Source organism: Sebastes fasciatus, chromosome 13 (assembly GCF_043250625.1).
Source record: "Sebastes fasciatus isolate fSebFas1 chromosome 13, fSebFas1.pri, whole genome shotgun sequence".
Classification (NCBI taxonomy): domain Eukaryota; kingdom Metazoa; phylum Chordata; class Actinopteri; order Perciformes; family Sebastidae; genus Sebastes; species Sebastes fasciatus.
The window spans coordinates 28,004,323-28,019,766 of record NC_133807.1 but is presented as its reverse complement, the minus strand read 5'-3'; the positions used below and the strand labels follow the sequence as shown (position 1 = coordinate 28,019,766).

Genomic DNA, 15,444 nt, shown 5'->3' with positions numbered 1-15,444 from the left:
TCATCCTCTTCATTGCACTTCTGATACCAATGTGGTAAACCGGGGTTTGCAGGTTGAGTTATGCAAAACTATTCATTGAATAGAAGACAACAGAGTAGAAGCGCTGCTGGGTCTTTGTGGTAATCACATATGGCCAGGTGCTCTTTGTATCCTTCAGGTGTATTGTGCTTATTCAATCTTGCATGGGTGGAATATGTTCTCAAAAAAGGTGCAAAATGCAAGTCTCCTTCAAAAATGGTCCAAGGCACACTGTAGAGTTTGAACAAAATTAAAATGCCTTTATTATACATGGCAATAATTGTTTAAAATGACAAAGCGTTGCGACCAAGATAGGTCTTCATCAGTGTCACTGTCAGCACACCTGTATTGTGTTGCACTAATCAGTAAAAAGAGATGGTGGTTCTCGATCAATGTGCAAGCCTATTGGTCCAAAACAAGGAAGTGATACATCATCAATAGAGAGGGGAAAAGGGGGAGGGGGAAAGGGGAATTGGAAGGAAGTGAAGGAAAGAGGAGATGAGGCTCCACCATGTCACTCCATTTCGTTCCTCCATGTCGCTCCTCCATGTCAAGCCTCCATGTCAGCCTTCCATGTCACTCCTTGCTCCTCCATGTCAGTCCTCCATGTCGCTCCTCCATGTCATCCCTCCGTGTTGCTCCACCATGTCACTCCTCCATGTTACTCCTCCATGTAGATCCTCCATTTCGTTCCTCCATGTCATTCCAGAATGTCCCTCCAGAATGTCACTCCTCCATGTAGATCCTCCATGTTGCTCCTCCAGACACAGACTCAGACTCAGACTCAGACACAGACTCAGACTCAGACACAGACTCAGACTCAGACACAGACTCAGACTCAGACACAGACACAGACTCAGACACAGACACAGACACAGACACAGACACAGACACAGACTCAGACTAAGACTCGGACTCGGACTCGGACTCGGACTCGGACTCGGACTCGGACTCGGACACGGACTCGGTCACGGACTCGGAGACGGACTCGGACTCGGACTCGGACTCGGATTCGGTCACGGACACGGACTCCGTCATGGACTCTGACCCGAACACGAACACGGACTCGGTCACGGACTCTGTCACACGGACTCGGACTCAGACTCGGACTCGGACTCGAACACGGACACAGACTCGGTCACACGGACTCGGACACGGACTCAGTCACGGACTCGATCACGGATTCGTCACAGACTCGGACCCGGACTCGGACTCCAACCAAGACACGGACACGGACTCGGACTCGGACTCGGACACGGACTCGGACTCGGACACAGCCTCAGACTCAGACTCAGACTCAGACTCAGACTCAGACACAGCCACAGACTCGGACTCGGACACGGACTCGGACTCGGACACGGTCACGGACTCGGACACGGACTCGGACTCGGACTCAGATTCGGTCACGGACACGGACTCCATCTCGGACTCGGACTCGAACACGGACACAGACACGGACTCGGACTCGGACTCGAACTAAGACACGGACTCGGACACGGACTCGGACCCGGACACGGACTCGGACTCGGACACGGACTCGGACTCGGACTCGGACTCACAGACACAGACTCAGACACAGACACAGACACAGACACAGACTCGGACACAGACTCAGACTCAGACTCGGACGCGGACACGGACTCTGACTCTGACTCGGATTCGGTCACGGACACGGACTAAGTCTCGGACTCGGACTCGAACACGGACTAAGTCTCGGACTCGGACTCGAACACGGACACGGACACGGACTCGGTCACGGACTCGGTCACACGGACTCGGACTCGGACTCAGACTAGGACTCGGACTCGAACACGGACACGGACTCGGTCACAGATTCGGTCACACGGAGTCGGACTCAGTCATGCACTCGAACTCGGACACGGACTCGGTCACGGACTCGGACTCGGACTGAGACACAGACTCAGACTCAGACTCAGACACAGACTCAGACACAGACTCAGACTCAGGCTAGGACTCGGGCTCGGACACGGTCACGGACTCGGACACGGACTCGGACTCGGATTCGGATTCGGTCACGGACACGGACTCCGTCTCGGACTCGAACACGGACACGGTCACGGACTCGGTCACACGGACTCGGACTCAGACACGGACTCGGTCACGGACACGGACTCGGTCACAGACTCGGTCACACAGACTCGAACTCAGTCATGGAATCGAACACGGACTCGGTCACGGACTTGGATTAAGACACAGACTCGGACACGGACACGGACTCGCACTCGGACACAGACTCGGACACGGACACGGACTCGGACTCGGACACGGACACGGACTCGGACTCGGACTCGGACTCGGACTCGGACACGGACACGGACACGGACTCGGACAGAATCGGACTCGGACATGGACTCGGACACGAACTCGGACTCGGACACGGACTCGGACTCGGACTCGGACACGGACACGGACTCGGACTCGGACACGGACTCGGACATTCATTTACAGTTAGTTTGATGCTAAAAGCACATTTACACATGACTGAGACAGGACTGAGACACAGACTCAGACTCAGACTCAGACACAGACTCAGACACAGACACAGACTCAGACTCAGACTAGGACTCGGGCTCGGACACGGTCACGGACTCGGACACGGACTCGGACTCGGACTCGGATTCGGTCACGGACATGGACTCGGACACGAACTCGGACACGGACTCGGACTCGGACTCGGACACGGACACGGACACGGACTCGGACTCGGACACGGACTCGGACATTAATTTACAGTTAGTTTGATGCTAAAAGCACATTTACACATTATGATAACTCTTCATCTAGAAGTCAACAAAACTCTGTTGAAATAGATTAATACAAAATAAAAAGTCATGGTATATTATGTTGAGTCACGGACTCGGACTCGGACTGAGACACAGACTCAGACTAGACTCAGACACAGACTCAGACACAGACACAGACACAGACTCAGGCTAGGACTCGGGCTCGGACACGGTCACGGACTCGGACACGGACTCGGACTCGGATTCGGTCACGGACACGGACTCCGTCTCGGACTCGAACACGGACACGGTCACGGACTCGGTCACACGGACTCGGACTCAGACACGGACTCGGTCACGGACACGGACTCGGTCACAGACTCGGTCACACAGACTCGAACTCAGTCATGGAATCGAACACGGACTCGGTCACGGACTTGGATTAAGACACAGACTCGGACACGGACACGGACTCGCACTCGGACACAGACTCAGACACGGACACGGACTCGGACTCGGACTCGGACACGGACACGGACACGGACTCGGACTCGGACTCGGACTCGGACACGGACACGGACACGAACTCGGACTCGGACACGGACTCGGACTCGGACACGGACACGGACTCGGACTCGGACTCGGACACGGACACGGACTCCGACATTAATTTACAGTTAGTTTGATGCTAAAAGCACATTTACACATGACTGAGACAGGACTGAGACACAGACTCAGACTCAGACTCAGACACAGACTCAGACACAGACACAGACACAGACTCAGACTCAGACTAGGACTCGGGCTCGGACACGGTCACGGACTCGGACACGGACTCGGACTCGGACTCGGATTCGGTCACGGACATGGACTCGGACACGAACTCGGACACGGACTCGGACTCGGACTCGGACACGGACTCGGACTCGGACTCGGACACGGACTCGGACATTAATTTACAGTTAGTTTGATGCTAAAAGCACATTTACACATTATGATAACTCTTCATCTAGAAGTCAACAAAACTCTGTTGAAATAGATTAATACAAAATAAAAAGTCATGGTATATTATGTTGAGTCACGGACTCGGACTCGGACTGAGACACAGACTCAGACTAGACTCAGACACAGACTCAGACACAGACACAGACACAGACACAGACTCAGACTCAGGCTAGGACTCGGGCTCGGACACGGTCACGGACTCGGACACGGACTCGGACTCGGATTCGGTCACGGACACGGACTCCGTCTCGGACTCGAACACGGACACGGTCACGGACTCGGTCACACGGACTCGGACTCAGACACGGACTCGGTCACGGACACGGACTCGGTCACAGACTCGGTCACACAGACTCGAACTCAGTCATGGAATCGAACACGGACTCGGTCACGGACTTGGATTAAGACACAGACTCGGACACGGACACGGACTCGCACTCGGACACAGACTCAGACACGGACACGGACTCGGACTCGGACACGGACACGGACTCGGACTCGGACTCGGACACGGACTCGGACTCGGACTCGGACTCGGACACGGACACGGACTCGGACAGAATCGGACTCGGACATGGACTCGGACACGAACTCGGACTCGGACACGGACTCGGACTCGGACTCGGACACGGACACGGACTCGGACTCGGACACGGACTCGGACATTAATTTACAGTTAGTTTGATGCTAAAAGCACATTTACACATGACTGAGACAGGACTGAGACACAGACTCAGACTCAGACTCAGACACAGACTCAGACACAGACACAGACACAGACTCAGACTCAGACTAGGACTCGGGCTCGGACACGGTCACGGACTCGGACACGGACTCGGACTCGGACTCGGATTCGGTCACGGACATGGACTCGGACACGAACTCGGACACGGACTCGGACTCGGACTCGGACACGGACACGGACTCGGACTCGGACTCGGACACGGACTCGGACATTAATTTACAGTTAGTTTGATGCTAAAAGCACATTTACACATTATGATAACTCTTCATCTAGAAGTCAACAAAACTCTGTTGAAATAGATTAATACAAAATAAAAAGTCATGGTATATTATGTTGAGTCACGGACTCGGACTCGGACTGAGACACAGACTCAGACTAGACTCAGACACAGACTCAGACACAGACACAGACACAGACTCAGGCTAGGACTCGGGCTCGGACACGGTCACGGACTCGGACACGGACTCGGACTCGGATTCGGTCACGGACACGGACTCCGTCTCGGACTCGAACACGGACACGGTCACGGACTCGGTCACACGGACTCGGACTCAGACACGGACTCGGTCACGGACACGGACTCGGTCACAGACTCGGTCACACAGACTCGAACTCAGTCATGGAATCGAACACGGACTCGGTCACGGACTTGGATTAAGACACAGACTCGGACACGGACACGGACTCGCACTCGGACACAGACTCGGACACGGACACGGACTCGGACTCGGACACGGACACGGACTCGGACTCGGACTCGGACTCGGACACGGACACGGACTCGGACAGAATCGGACTCGGACATGGACTCGGACACGAACTCGGACTCGGACACGGACTCGGACTCGGACTCGGACACGGACACGGACTCGGACTCGGACACGGACTCGGACATTCATTTACAGTTAGTTTGATGCTAAAAGCACATTTACACATGACTGAGACAGGACTGAGACACAGACTCAGACTCAGACTCAGACTCGAACACGGACACGGTCACGGACTCGGTCACACGGACTCGGACTCAGACACGGACTCGGTCACGGACACGGACTCGGTCACAGACTCGGTCACACAGACTCGAACTCAGTCATGGAATCGAACACGGACTCGGTCACGGACTTGGATTAAGACACAGACTCGGACACGGACACGGACTCGCACTCGGACACAGACTCGGACACGGACTCGGACTCGGACACGGACACGGACTCGGACACGGACTCGGACTCGGACTCGGATTCGGTCACGGACATGGACTCGGACACGAACTCGGACTCGGACTCGGACACGGACACGGACTCGGACTCGGACTCGGACACGGACTCGGACATTAATTTACAGTTAGTTTGATGCTAAAAGCACATTTACACATTATGATAACTCTTCATCTAGAAGTCAACAAAACTCTGTTGAAATAGATTAATACAAAATAAAAAGTCATGGTATATTATGTTGAAAAATGCCATAAAAAAAAGTCATAGTATATTATGTTGAAAAATGGCATGAAAAAAAGTCATAATATAATGTTTAAAAATGGCATGAAAAAAAGTCATAGTATATTATGTTGAAAAGTTACATGAAAAAAGTCATAGTATATTATGTTGAAAAATGCCATGAAAAAAAAGTCATATATGTTGAAAAATGCCATAAAAAAAAGTCATAATATAATATGTTGAAAAATGGCATGAAAAAAGTCATATTATAGTATGTCGAAAAAAATCCATGAAAGAAGTCATAGTATAGTATGTCGAAAAAATTCAAAATATATGTTGAAAAATGGCATGAAAAAAAGTTATGATATATTATGTTGAAAAATGGCAAGAAAAAAAGTCATAGTATATTATGTTGAAAAATGGCATGAAAAAAAGTCATGGTATATTATGTTGAAAAATGGCATGAAAAAAAGTCATGGTATATTATGTTGAAAAATGGCATGAAAAAAAGTCATGGTATATTATGTTGAAAAATGGCATGAAAAAAAGTCATAGTATATTATGTTGAAAAATGGCATGAAAAAAAGTCATGGTATATTATGTTGAAAAATGCCATGAAAAAAAAGTCATATATGTTGAAAAATGCCATAAAAAAAAGTCATAATATAATATGTTGAAAAATGGCATGAAAAAAGTCATATTATAGTATGTCGAAAAAAATCCATGAAAGAAGTCATAGTATAGTATGTCGAAAAAATTCAAAATATATGTTGAAAAATGGCATGAAAAAAAGTTATGATATATTATGTTGAAAAATGGCAAGAAAAAAAGTAATAATAATATTTTGAAAAATTCCATGAAAAAAAGTCGTAGTATAGAATGTCGAAAAATGCAATGAAAAAAAGTCATAGTATATTATGTTGAAAAATGGCATGAAAAAAAGTAATAATAATATTTTGAAAAATTCCATGAAAAAAAGTCGTAGTATAGAATGTCGAAAAATGCAATGAAAAAAAGTTATATAATATGTCAAAAAATGTCATAGTATATGTTGAAAAATGCCGTGAAAAAAAGTCATAGTATGTCGAAAAAATGCCATGAAAAAAGTAATAATATAGTATGTGGAAAAAAAGCAATGAAATAAATTCAAAGTATAGTATGTCGAAAAATTTCACAATATAATATATTGAAAAATGCCATGAAAACATTAACATTAACACACTAATGTCACATTGAGTGACATTAGTGTGTTAATGTATGTGTGTTTTTCACAGGTCTGTGTCCCTTGGGTTGATGGACTGGCTGGTGAAGATGGGCTATGAAGGAGCTGGATTGATGGGAGGAGAGTTGTGTCCCTGGTGATGATGACAACACATTTGTCTGCACACCCTCCAAGCAGTGGATGATAACAACGTAATAAGTCATTACAATTATTACTGAATAATTAGTAATTTACTGATTCTTACCTTTTACTATGCATTAAATCATTGTATAAGTACAGCCAAATGAGACATAACCATTTTACAAAAAATAGTTGCGTACATACAAATTTTTAAATGAAAGTTGGCATATAAATCCAATAGGTGAGCCATTTAGAATTTTTAATTTTGAGTTCAAAGCATATTTAATACACAACTTTTTATCTTGTACTCTCTTTCTTCATGGGGCAGCTGGTTTATACGGTCCGGACCATTGATTCTTCTTCGCTGGCGATACCAGCTACTGCGTTTCCTTCCAGGAGACCCGGCGGCACTTTAGACCGTTTGACGTCGGCAGTACCTGCCCAGGTTCGATACATACAGTATAAACACTGTGTCGCCTATAATGTCATGAAGGTGTTTACTTGGTATATCGTCCCACATTGTGGTCATAGTTAGTGGTGTTGTTGTACTGGACTACATTATATTGAGGTGTTATTAATATTCTGTCCCCCTCATATTGTAAATTGGGTGGAGAAAAAAAATGAGAAAAGTTGTCTAGTACAACTCCACATTCAGTAATATTGAAGTTACACATTTCGGAAAAAGTCAACAAAAAAACAAATGTTACACAAAGGTAGAATTTATGTCAGAGATGAGTATGAATTACAATTAAGTGGACACATTTCTTGGAACAACACACTAGAGATTACATTAGACATTAGACAACGCAGCCTTGTAACAGAGACAAACATGTGTTCTTTGGTTTTTCAGGGATATGATGCAGGGGCAGCATTTAGATCGAGAAGAGTCTGTGGCCTTCACTGGGGAACCTTGGCTCTCACCTATGAGGTAAGTATACAGTTACTTAGTTATTGATGCTGTGGTTTCGATAGATCTGATCTAGATCTAGAGAGATCTAGATCTCTAGAGATCTATAAATAGATCTCTAGATCCATCTATAGATCTCTAGATCTATCTAGATCTAGATCTAGATAGATCTAGAGATCTCTAGATCTAGATAGATCTAGAGATCTCTAGATAGATCTAGAGATCTCTAGATCTATCTAGATCTAGAGATCTCTAGATCTATCTAGAGATGAAACCTAAATGATTCAAATAAAGATAAACATGATATAATGTGACTACTAAGTCAAGGGGGATCTAATACTTTCTTATGTAGGTCTACACACAATGTATTCCTCAATCTATAATCCACATATATCCACATTTTTCGATGCCTACAAAATTACCATACTCATTCATTCATTCATTCAACGTTTATTTAAATCTCGAATCATTGAGGGCATGTCCTCATTTTCAATGATGTTGAGAGTATAACAAAATAAATACACACAGAACATAATTACCAAATTACAAGAAGCCATCAGCCAAACAACAGTAGAACAATGTTAAAAACAGTTACATTCAAGCGCGGAGTAGTTTGTAGTTATAGATTTAAAATCTCCTCTAGGTACAATTGTGTTTTAATTTGTTTTTTGGAAACTGTTCCAAGTTTTTTCAGCACAAACACCCAAAGCATAAGTGGTGACTGATAATGAATCGATGGATGGTTCCGTTTGCCTTCTTTAGTTATAAGCCTGGTTTTGACCTTAACTGTGTTTTAGATTAAAGATTTTTGGACTTTGCTTTTTACCTGTCATGAGTCGTGCTTGTGGGTTTCCACCTGTTCTGTGCCAGCCAGCGTTACACTAATTAACCAGAATGAAAACATTTACAACCCAGTAAAAATGTAACACTGCGTTCCCACAAACAACGGTTTGCTTTGTCAATTGTTAAGTAACCATATGAACATAATGTTCTCTGCTTTGCAGATCGTCATGAAGAAAAACAGCCCCTATTTATATAAAAGTACTACTACTACCACTACTCTCAATCAGACGCGTTTTTATTGTCAGCCAGACAAGTAAATCAGGATGAGATGATTCTTTTACTATTATTGGGAAATTTCAGTGATTGGAGTAATTAAAATGAATTAATTGAAAACAACATGATCTCAAGGGATTAACTGAATTCACATTTAAATGTGACAATAGTAAATGCATTAGTGTCAATAATGATAACATACAGTATATATTAAATCAATAACCTCTGCCCTATGATGACAGTGTTCTATTATGTTAAATGTTTTGGCTAGTCAATCAAAAATGTCATATTCAGCTTTTTAGCAGTTTAATTGGTGCAGCTGTAAATTAGCCCATTGTGATGTGTGTGGTCACTTTTGCCACACACAGTAAACTGCAGACACAGATATTCCTTGCTGATACCCTAACAAAGCACTCCATTTGAAGATGAAATGTGTTAACACAGTAACACAGGAGTTACTTTTTCAATGGTTTAACATTCTCAAAAGCTTTCCACTGTGCAAAAGTGTTTGATTTGAAAGTTACTAATTTCAAAATCCCTCTCGACTGACGGCACACAGCTCATGAGGTGACGGGTTGAGGGTGAAGCCCACAGCTGGTTTCAGATCCAGTTCATCCTCTGTGACTCCAGGTGGAGGAGTGAAACGAAAGCGCTGGAGGAGGAAGGCGAAGAAGAGGAAGAGCTCCATTCTAGCCAGACCTTCTCCTGGACACGCCCTGCGACCTGTCACAGAACAAACTTCGGGTAATCTGAAAAACTTCAATTGGTATTGACAAGAAGTGTTAGCTGAGCTCGCTAACCTGCAGAGAAAGGTATGAAGGCGTCTCTCTTGACAAACTTCCCATTCTTGTCCAAGAAATGGGCAGGATTAAAGGTGTGTGCGGTCTCCCACTCACTTTCATCCCACAGAACAGATGTCAAAAAAGGAAACACAGGGGTCCCCTTGAGAAAGACAGTTTATTAATACTTAGAATGTTTTAAAGAGCAATACAAACTACTATCTTTAAACAGCTTTCTAGAATCAAGTATGCAGTTGCATTCTGTTTCATCATTTTGCCTGAACTGGAAGACTTGTTATAATTTAGTCAGATGTTTACCTTTCTAATAAAATAGCCCTGGAAGGTCACATCTGTGCTGGTGATGTGAGGAATAGAGATGGGAAGGATATTCGCCAGTCTCTGTGTCTCATGGATGACAGCGTCAGTGTAGGGCAGGTTCATCCTGTCCTCTACCTTGACCTGACGGCTTCCAACCACCCTGCTCAGCTCCTCCTGGACCTGGTCTGGAAATTAGAAAATAAGAGGGGACACTAAAAGGCAAAGCAGAAGTAAAGCATTGTTTTTTTGCTTAATGTGTAGAAAGACTAACATGATTGCATCTCACCAAACTCTCACAGAAACATCTCATATTAATGAACACAGTCCACAACACATCACCATTGCTGTCACAGCATTTTGCGCAAGCAAGATCAGATTCATCTCAATGCCTTTAGTGTAAATGTCGGACCATCTGGGAGAACAATGAAATGGTTGTGACACAGTGAATAGTTTGGCTAAATGGGCATTATGATAGCTTGCACAGTTTTCACGTAATCGCAGTTTATGTTTTGTGAAATTTTCAGACCGTTTCAGATTTTATAATGTAATTATAATTTAGCTATGGAATCAGTCGGACTTACACATTTGGCAATAAATGCCTGGAAGTGACAGCAACTCCAGGCTACGCTCCCATAAGGGCCCATATTAAATTTGTCACAAACACAAACTATTTACTGTGTCATAGCCATTTCAATGAGGCAGCATGCTACAGCAGGGCTTCAATAGATCAGGGCCATAATTAATGTTATTTATTACACCTGTGGTTACTCTGCAAATGCTGCTGTGAACACGCACACACAACCCTTCATAATAAAAGCCCCATAGAGTAACTATCTTTACAGGAAGCTCACGATGAGACTTGTTTTACAAAATAAAAGCCCCCAACTCTCATTGCATGACAACAGGGAATTAGGGATTCACCTAGTTTTTCAAAATAAAAGCCCCCAACTCTTACTGTATGTTAACAAGAAACTATGTTGTTTTTTACAAAATCAGTCTAACCTGTTTTAAGATGTTTTCTGCCCACCCCAAGATAGATGTATTTATATAGTCTGACAGTTACAACCGGCCCTTTGAAGGCAACCATAATGCTGATGTGGCCCGGGATGAAATTGAGTTTTACACCCCTGTTCAGGGGTAATACAGGTAATACAGAAAATTTCCAAAGCGACACAACAAATATTTCAACTTTCAACTTACCTTGTATTTGAGGATATTTGGCCATGATCAACAAAGCCCATCTCAGAGTCGTTCCTGTTGTGTCAGTACCAGCCGCAAAGATGTTTTTGACAGATGACACAAGGTTCTCCATGTTGTAGCATGAGTCCGTAATCCCTAAATCCTTATCAACAGGTGAAAAGTTAAATGGGTTCATATTTCTTTTAAAAGGAGCTCTAACCATTTTTCATCTTCCAGCTATTGATTGTTTTAATAAAAATGGAATGGTGTTTAATGAACTCATGTTAAGCATCAATTAAGTCATAAAAAAAATCCAGGAATTAATCATTATATACTTATTGTTTTATGATATTACACTAGATTTCAATACCTCTAACTTCTGCTTGTGGACCAGAAAGGAGTCCACATATCCTCTGCACATCTGAGCATTCAAAGTTTCTTGTAAACGTCCGATCAGCAGCTTTATTTGTTTTCTAATGTCAGCAACATTCTTCCTGATACGCTTCCTGTTGGTCACCCATTTGAACATCCAGGGGAACATGTTGTACAGCTGTAAATAAATAGGGAATAACACACGTTCAACTTATTATTACCTGTATAATATGAAATAACAGTCTTTATCCATGCTAATGGTCCCATGAGTCTCTAATTCTCATTACACCCCACAAAACATGTTATGGTTTATTTAATGAAAGACAAAGTGGTACTTGTATTGAAGGAGAGCCTGTTAGTCGAATGTTTTCATTGGCTCGCTCTACCATACTAGTAAACTCTGGATCACTGTATTCAAATCTGCTGCCATAGACAATTGAACTGATGATGTTGGAAACTGCACAGTTTATTGACCGGGCAGGACTGAAGGGTTGACCTGAAACAATCAAAAAATGTAATGAGTTTAACAACAAAGAATATAGAATTCCATATAAACATATAATACAATACAGGAGAAGAGTTACCTCCATGTTCTTCAAACACTTTGATCAGATACTGAGTCTCCTCAATGATTTTGTCCTCTGCTGCTTTTTTGCCCATCCCAAAGTCTCTCAGGTTGGTCAGAGCAAAACGCCGCATTTCTTTCCACGATTCCCCATTGGCAAATACGATTCCTTTACCTAAAGTGAAAAGAAGTACACGTTATATCAATTTGTGCCAAATCTGATTCCAATATTTTCCAAAAAAATGTGAGCAAGAGTGCTGCACAGTGCAAAAATGTAATAATGAATGAATGAAACCTTTTGCTATCGTCCCTATAAGTGAATTTGCCTTGCACAAAGGGCATAAAAGAATATCAAAAGAACGTCAACCATACATGACAGCACATTCTATAACATAAAGATCATCACAACATATCACGGTCTTAAGTGAGCTATCGCTTTTAGTATGGCAAAATGAAAGTTATAGACACATTCCAGTTTAAATATTTGGGTTATTAATATTTAATAATGTTCACGAATGTAGCTATTATATTTCTTTTTTCATCACAGGCTGGCATTATATTGATTTCATTATTTGGCTCTTTATTTAGCTGTGTTATATTAACATCGTCATTGAATCGAATGACTATGTGTCATCTGATAAACTTATACTCATCATTATCACTAAAGCCTGCTGCTCTACTTACTACTTTGTGAACCAATTAAGTCATTGACAGCTGCGAAGAGATATCTGTCTCCAAATTCCCCAGCATAGTTGACCAGCGCCTGCTTCACTGTCTCGTATCCTGCCAGGATTACCACTTTCTTGGGTCCGAAATATACTGTAAACACTGATCCATATTTCTTGGAAAACTATGAAACAAAAAGCAGACAATGTCGTGATCATTAGCCTACAACTTTGAAAAAAAGACAGGATATTATGACATGATTTTAAGTTTTACTGCCTTAGTAGTATTGAGATCATCACAACTTTACTCTAATTCCAAACACAGATGAACAAAGCTGCAGTAAACTAGTGACCAGAATATCTTGTATCCTACAGTAAAGTTATCCAGAGAATCCTGCTCTCCTAAAAGTGTGATTATATCAAATCCAATTTCTTATACTATATACACTACCATTAAAAAGTTTGTAATCGCCTGCCACAGGAGCTTGATCCGGTACAGTGAGATGGGCGAGAGGACTACTGAATGGTCTTGTATGCTTTTAGGTTGTAGAAAGTCATCTTTACAAATATATGTTATTTTGCATGAAAGGTTTGCAATGTCATGTTTTGTACATGGAGAATAAAACATTGTACAATGGTTCAACCAGACTGACAATTGAAGGGGAAGAAAGAGACAAAGATGTGGTTCAATAATGATCGAGGGTCACTTATGCTTTTCTGGACCGGAAAACTAATTAAAAATCAAAGCATATTGTCGTATACGTACTTTATGTCGTGCAACACTGTGAGGACATAGACTAAATGGCAGTTTAAATCATTGAATTATTATTTTGGGGCAAAAACTATTTCAAATGTAAATAATACATTTGGTGTCTGAATTATACTGTTTTTATATATGTTAAAATAGCATCAAAAACATCAAAATAACAGGTGATTCCACACTTTCTAACGGTAGTGTATCATTAACATAGCATTTACTCACCTCATACAGTGTACTGTGGGGTGACTTAAGATCCAGCTGCAGCAAATTGCCAAACACAGGCAGTGGCCAGGGTCCTGGAGGCTCCTTTCTTTGACGGTCAAAGTTGGGGAAAAATACATAAAAGACCAGTAGAATCGCAACAATGCCCAGTAGAGTGGTTATACTGGGGGACTGCAGAAAAAGGTTTTCCATGATGACAGGCACACAACAAAGTCGGAGACAATATTTTTGTATTTTATATTGAGTGAGTATTGGAGTGAAGCCTTGTCCCAATTTGACCTGACACTGTGAGATACTCTGCAACCTGAGCCAGTAAATACATTGTAAGATAGTCTTCTTTATTATCCTTTGGTTAATGATTTACGATTATTTTGTTTGTTTATAAAGCACAACATGTACGCTGCTGTCACCGGGTTACATCTCTGAATTGCTCAACCCTATTCCACCTCCCGACCCCTCAGAACTGGTAACCAATCACTGCTCTCCATTCCACGCAGCCATAAAACCAAAGGTGATCGAGCATTTTCAGGTGTTGGTTGAATAGTTTGCCACTGACAATTAGATCTTCACCCTCCATTGATACCTTTAAAACTGTCAGCAGTGAGAGAGAGATGTTGGTGAGTGGAGAATATGCCTGACCTATACAAATATTTTAACCTGGTTAAGTGTAATTCTTTGTTCAAATTCATACAGTTTGTACATATTTGACAAAAGCACAATTTTTGAAGGACCAGCTATAGATAATACAATTCAAAGTGATCCAAAGCCTGTTCTGCAGGAATTATAACAACCTCAGTCAGTTTCTATCACTCTTTAGGCATGAGAAAATCTTGAACTTCATTTTTTCTTAAACATGCATTTTTTGGGGGGGAGTTTTTCCACATGTCCACGTAGGTAGACAGCATGCGTTTTAATCTTCAGCTGAAGAAATATGTATTTAACAAACCAATCAGGCTAGAAAACACGATGGAGAAGAGCTCAGTGTCCAGAGGATTTTGTTTTTCTATTATTATTCTTTCTCATCATCTTTCACTACCACCCTGTAGGTAGTAGGCTCTCTTTCTTCTTCGGCACACACTCCCTACACACTGTAGGAAAATCACTCATAAAAAAAAAAACTTTTTTATAATAGGTAACTATAAGGCCATCATTACGCTGTGCGTAATGTTGGATTTATTATGTACAAAAGTGCTTACAATGACCTGCAATAACCTGATTGTTGGATTTGTTGTGCATGAAGTGTTTGCGAGGACAGGGAGGATGTACGTTCTGTTCTTTTGCAAGGTCAAGGAGAGAAAGGAGTCAGAAGGAGAAACAAAGAAGAAGATATG

At 43.0% G+C, this 15,444-nt stretch overlaps 2 protein-coding genes across 3 annotated transcripts in view; both read right to left on the bottom strand.

The window, feature by feature from the left end:
- Window positions 1–14,617, bottom strand: part of LOC141781121 (cytochrome P450 2K1-like) — an 80,740-nt gene extending 66,123 nt beyond the window's left edge. The window contains exon 1 of one of the 2 annotated variants that reach the window (XM_074656652.1): window positions 14,114–14,617. In XM_074656652.1, the coding sequence (XP_074512753.1) occupies window positions 14,114–14,305 (192 nt within the window). In that variant the 5' untranslated portion in view covers window positions 14,306–14,617. The remainder of the gene's footprint in view (window positions 1–14,113) is intronic. The other variant, XM_074656651.1, reaches the window with a different exon arrangement.
- On the bottom strand, window positions 8,632–12,600 carry LOC141781451 (cytochrome P450 2K1-like). Its single transcript, XM_074657214.1, has 7 exons — window positions 12,486–12,600; window positions 12,288–12,397; window positions 11,900–12,079; window positions 11,551–11,692; window positions 10,351–10,535; window positions 10,054–10,195; window positions 8,632–9,976 (listed from the first exon to the last, which is right to left on the bottom strand). Exons 1-7 carry the CDS (start codon window positions 12,598–12,600, stop codon window positions 9,783–9,785), a joined length of 1,068 nt encoding a protein of 355 aa, XP_074513315.1. The 3' UTR covers window positions 8,632–9,782.
- Window positions 14,618–15,444: the final 827 nt, after the last annotated feature.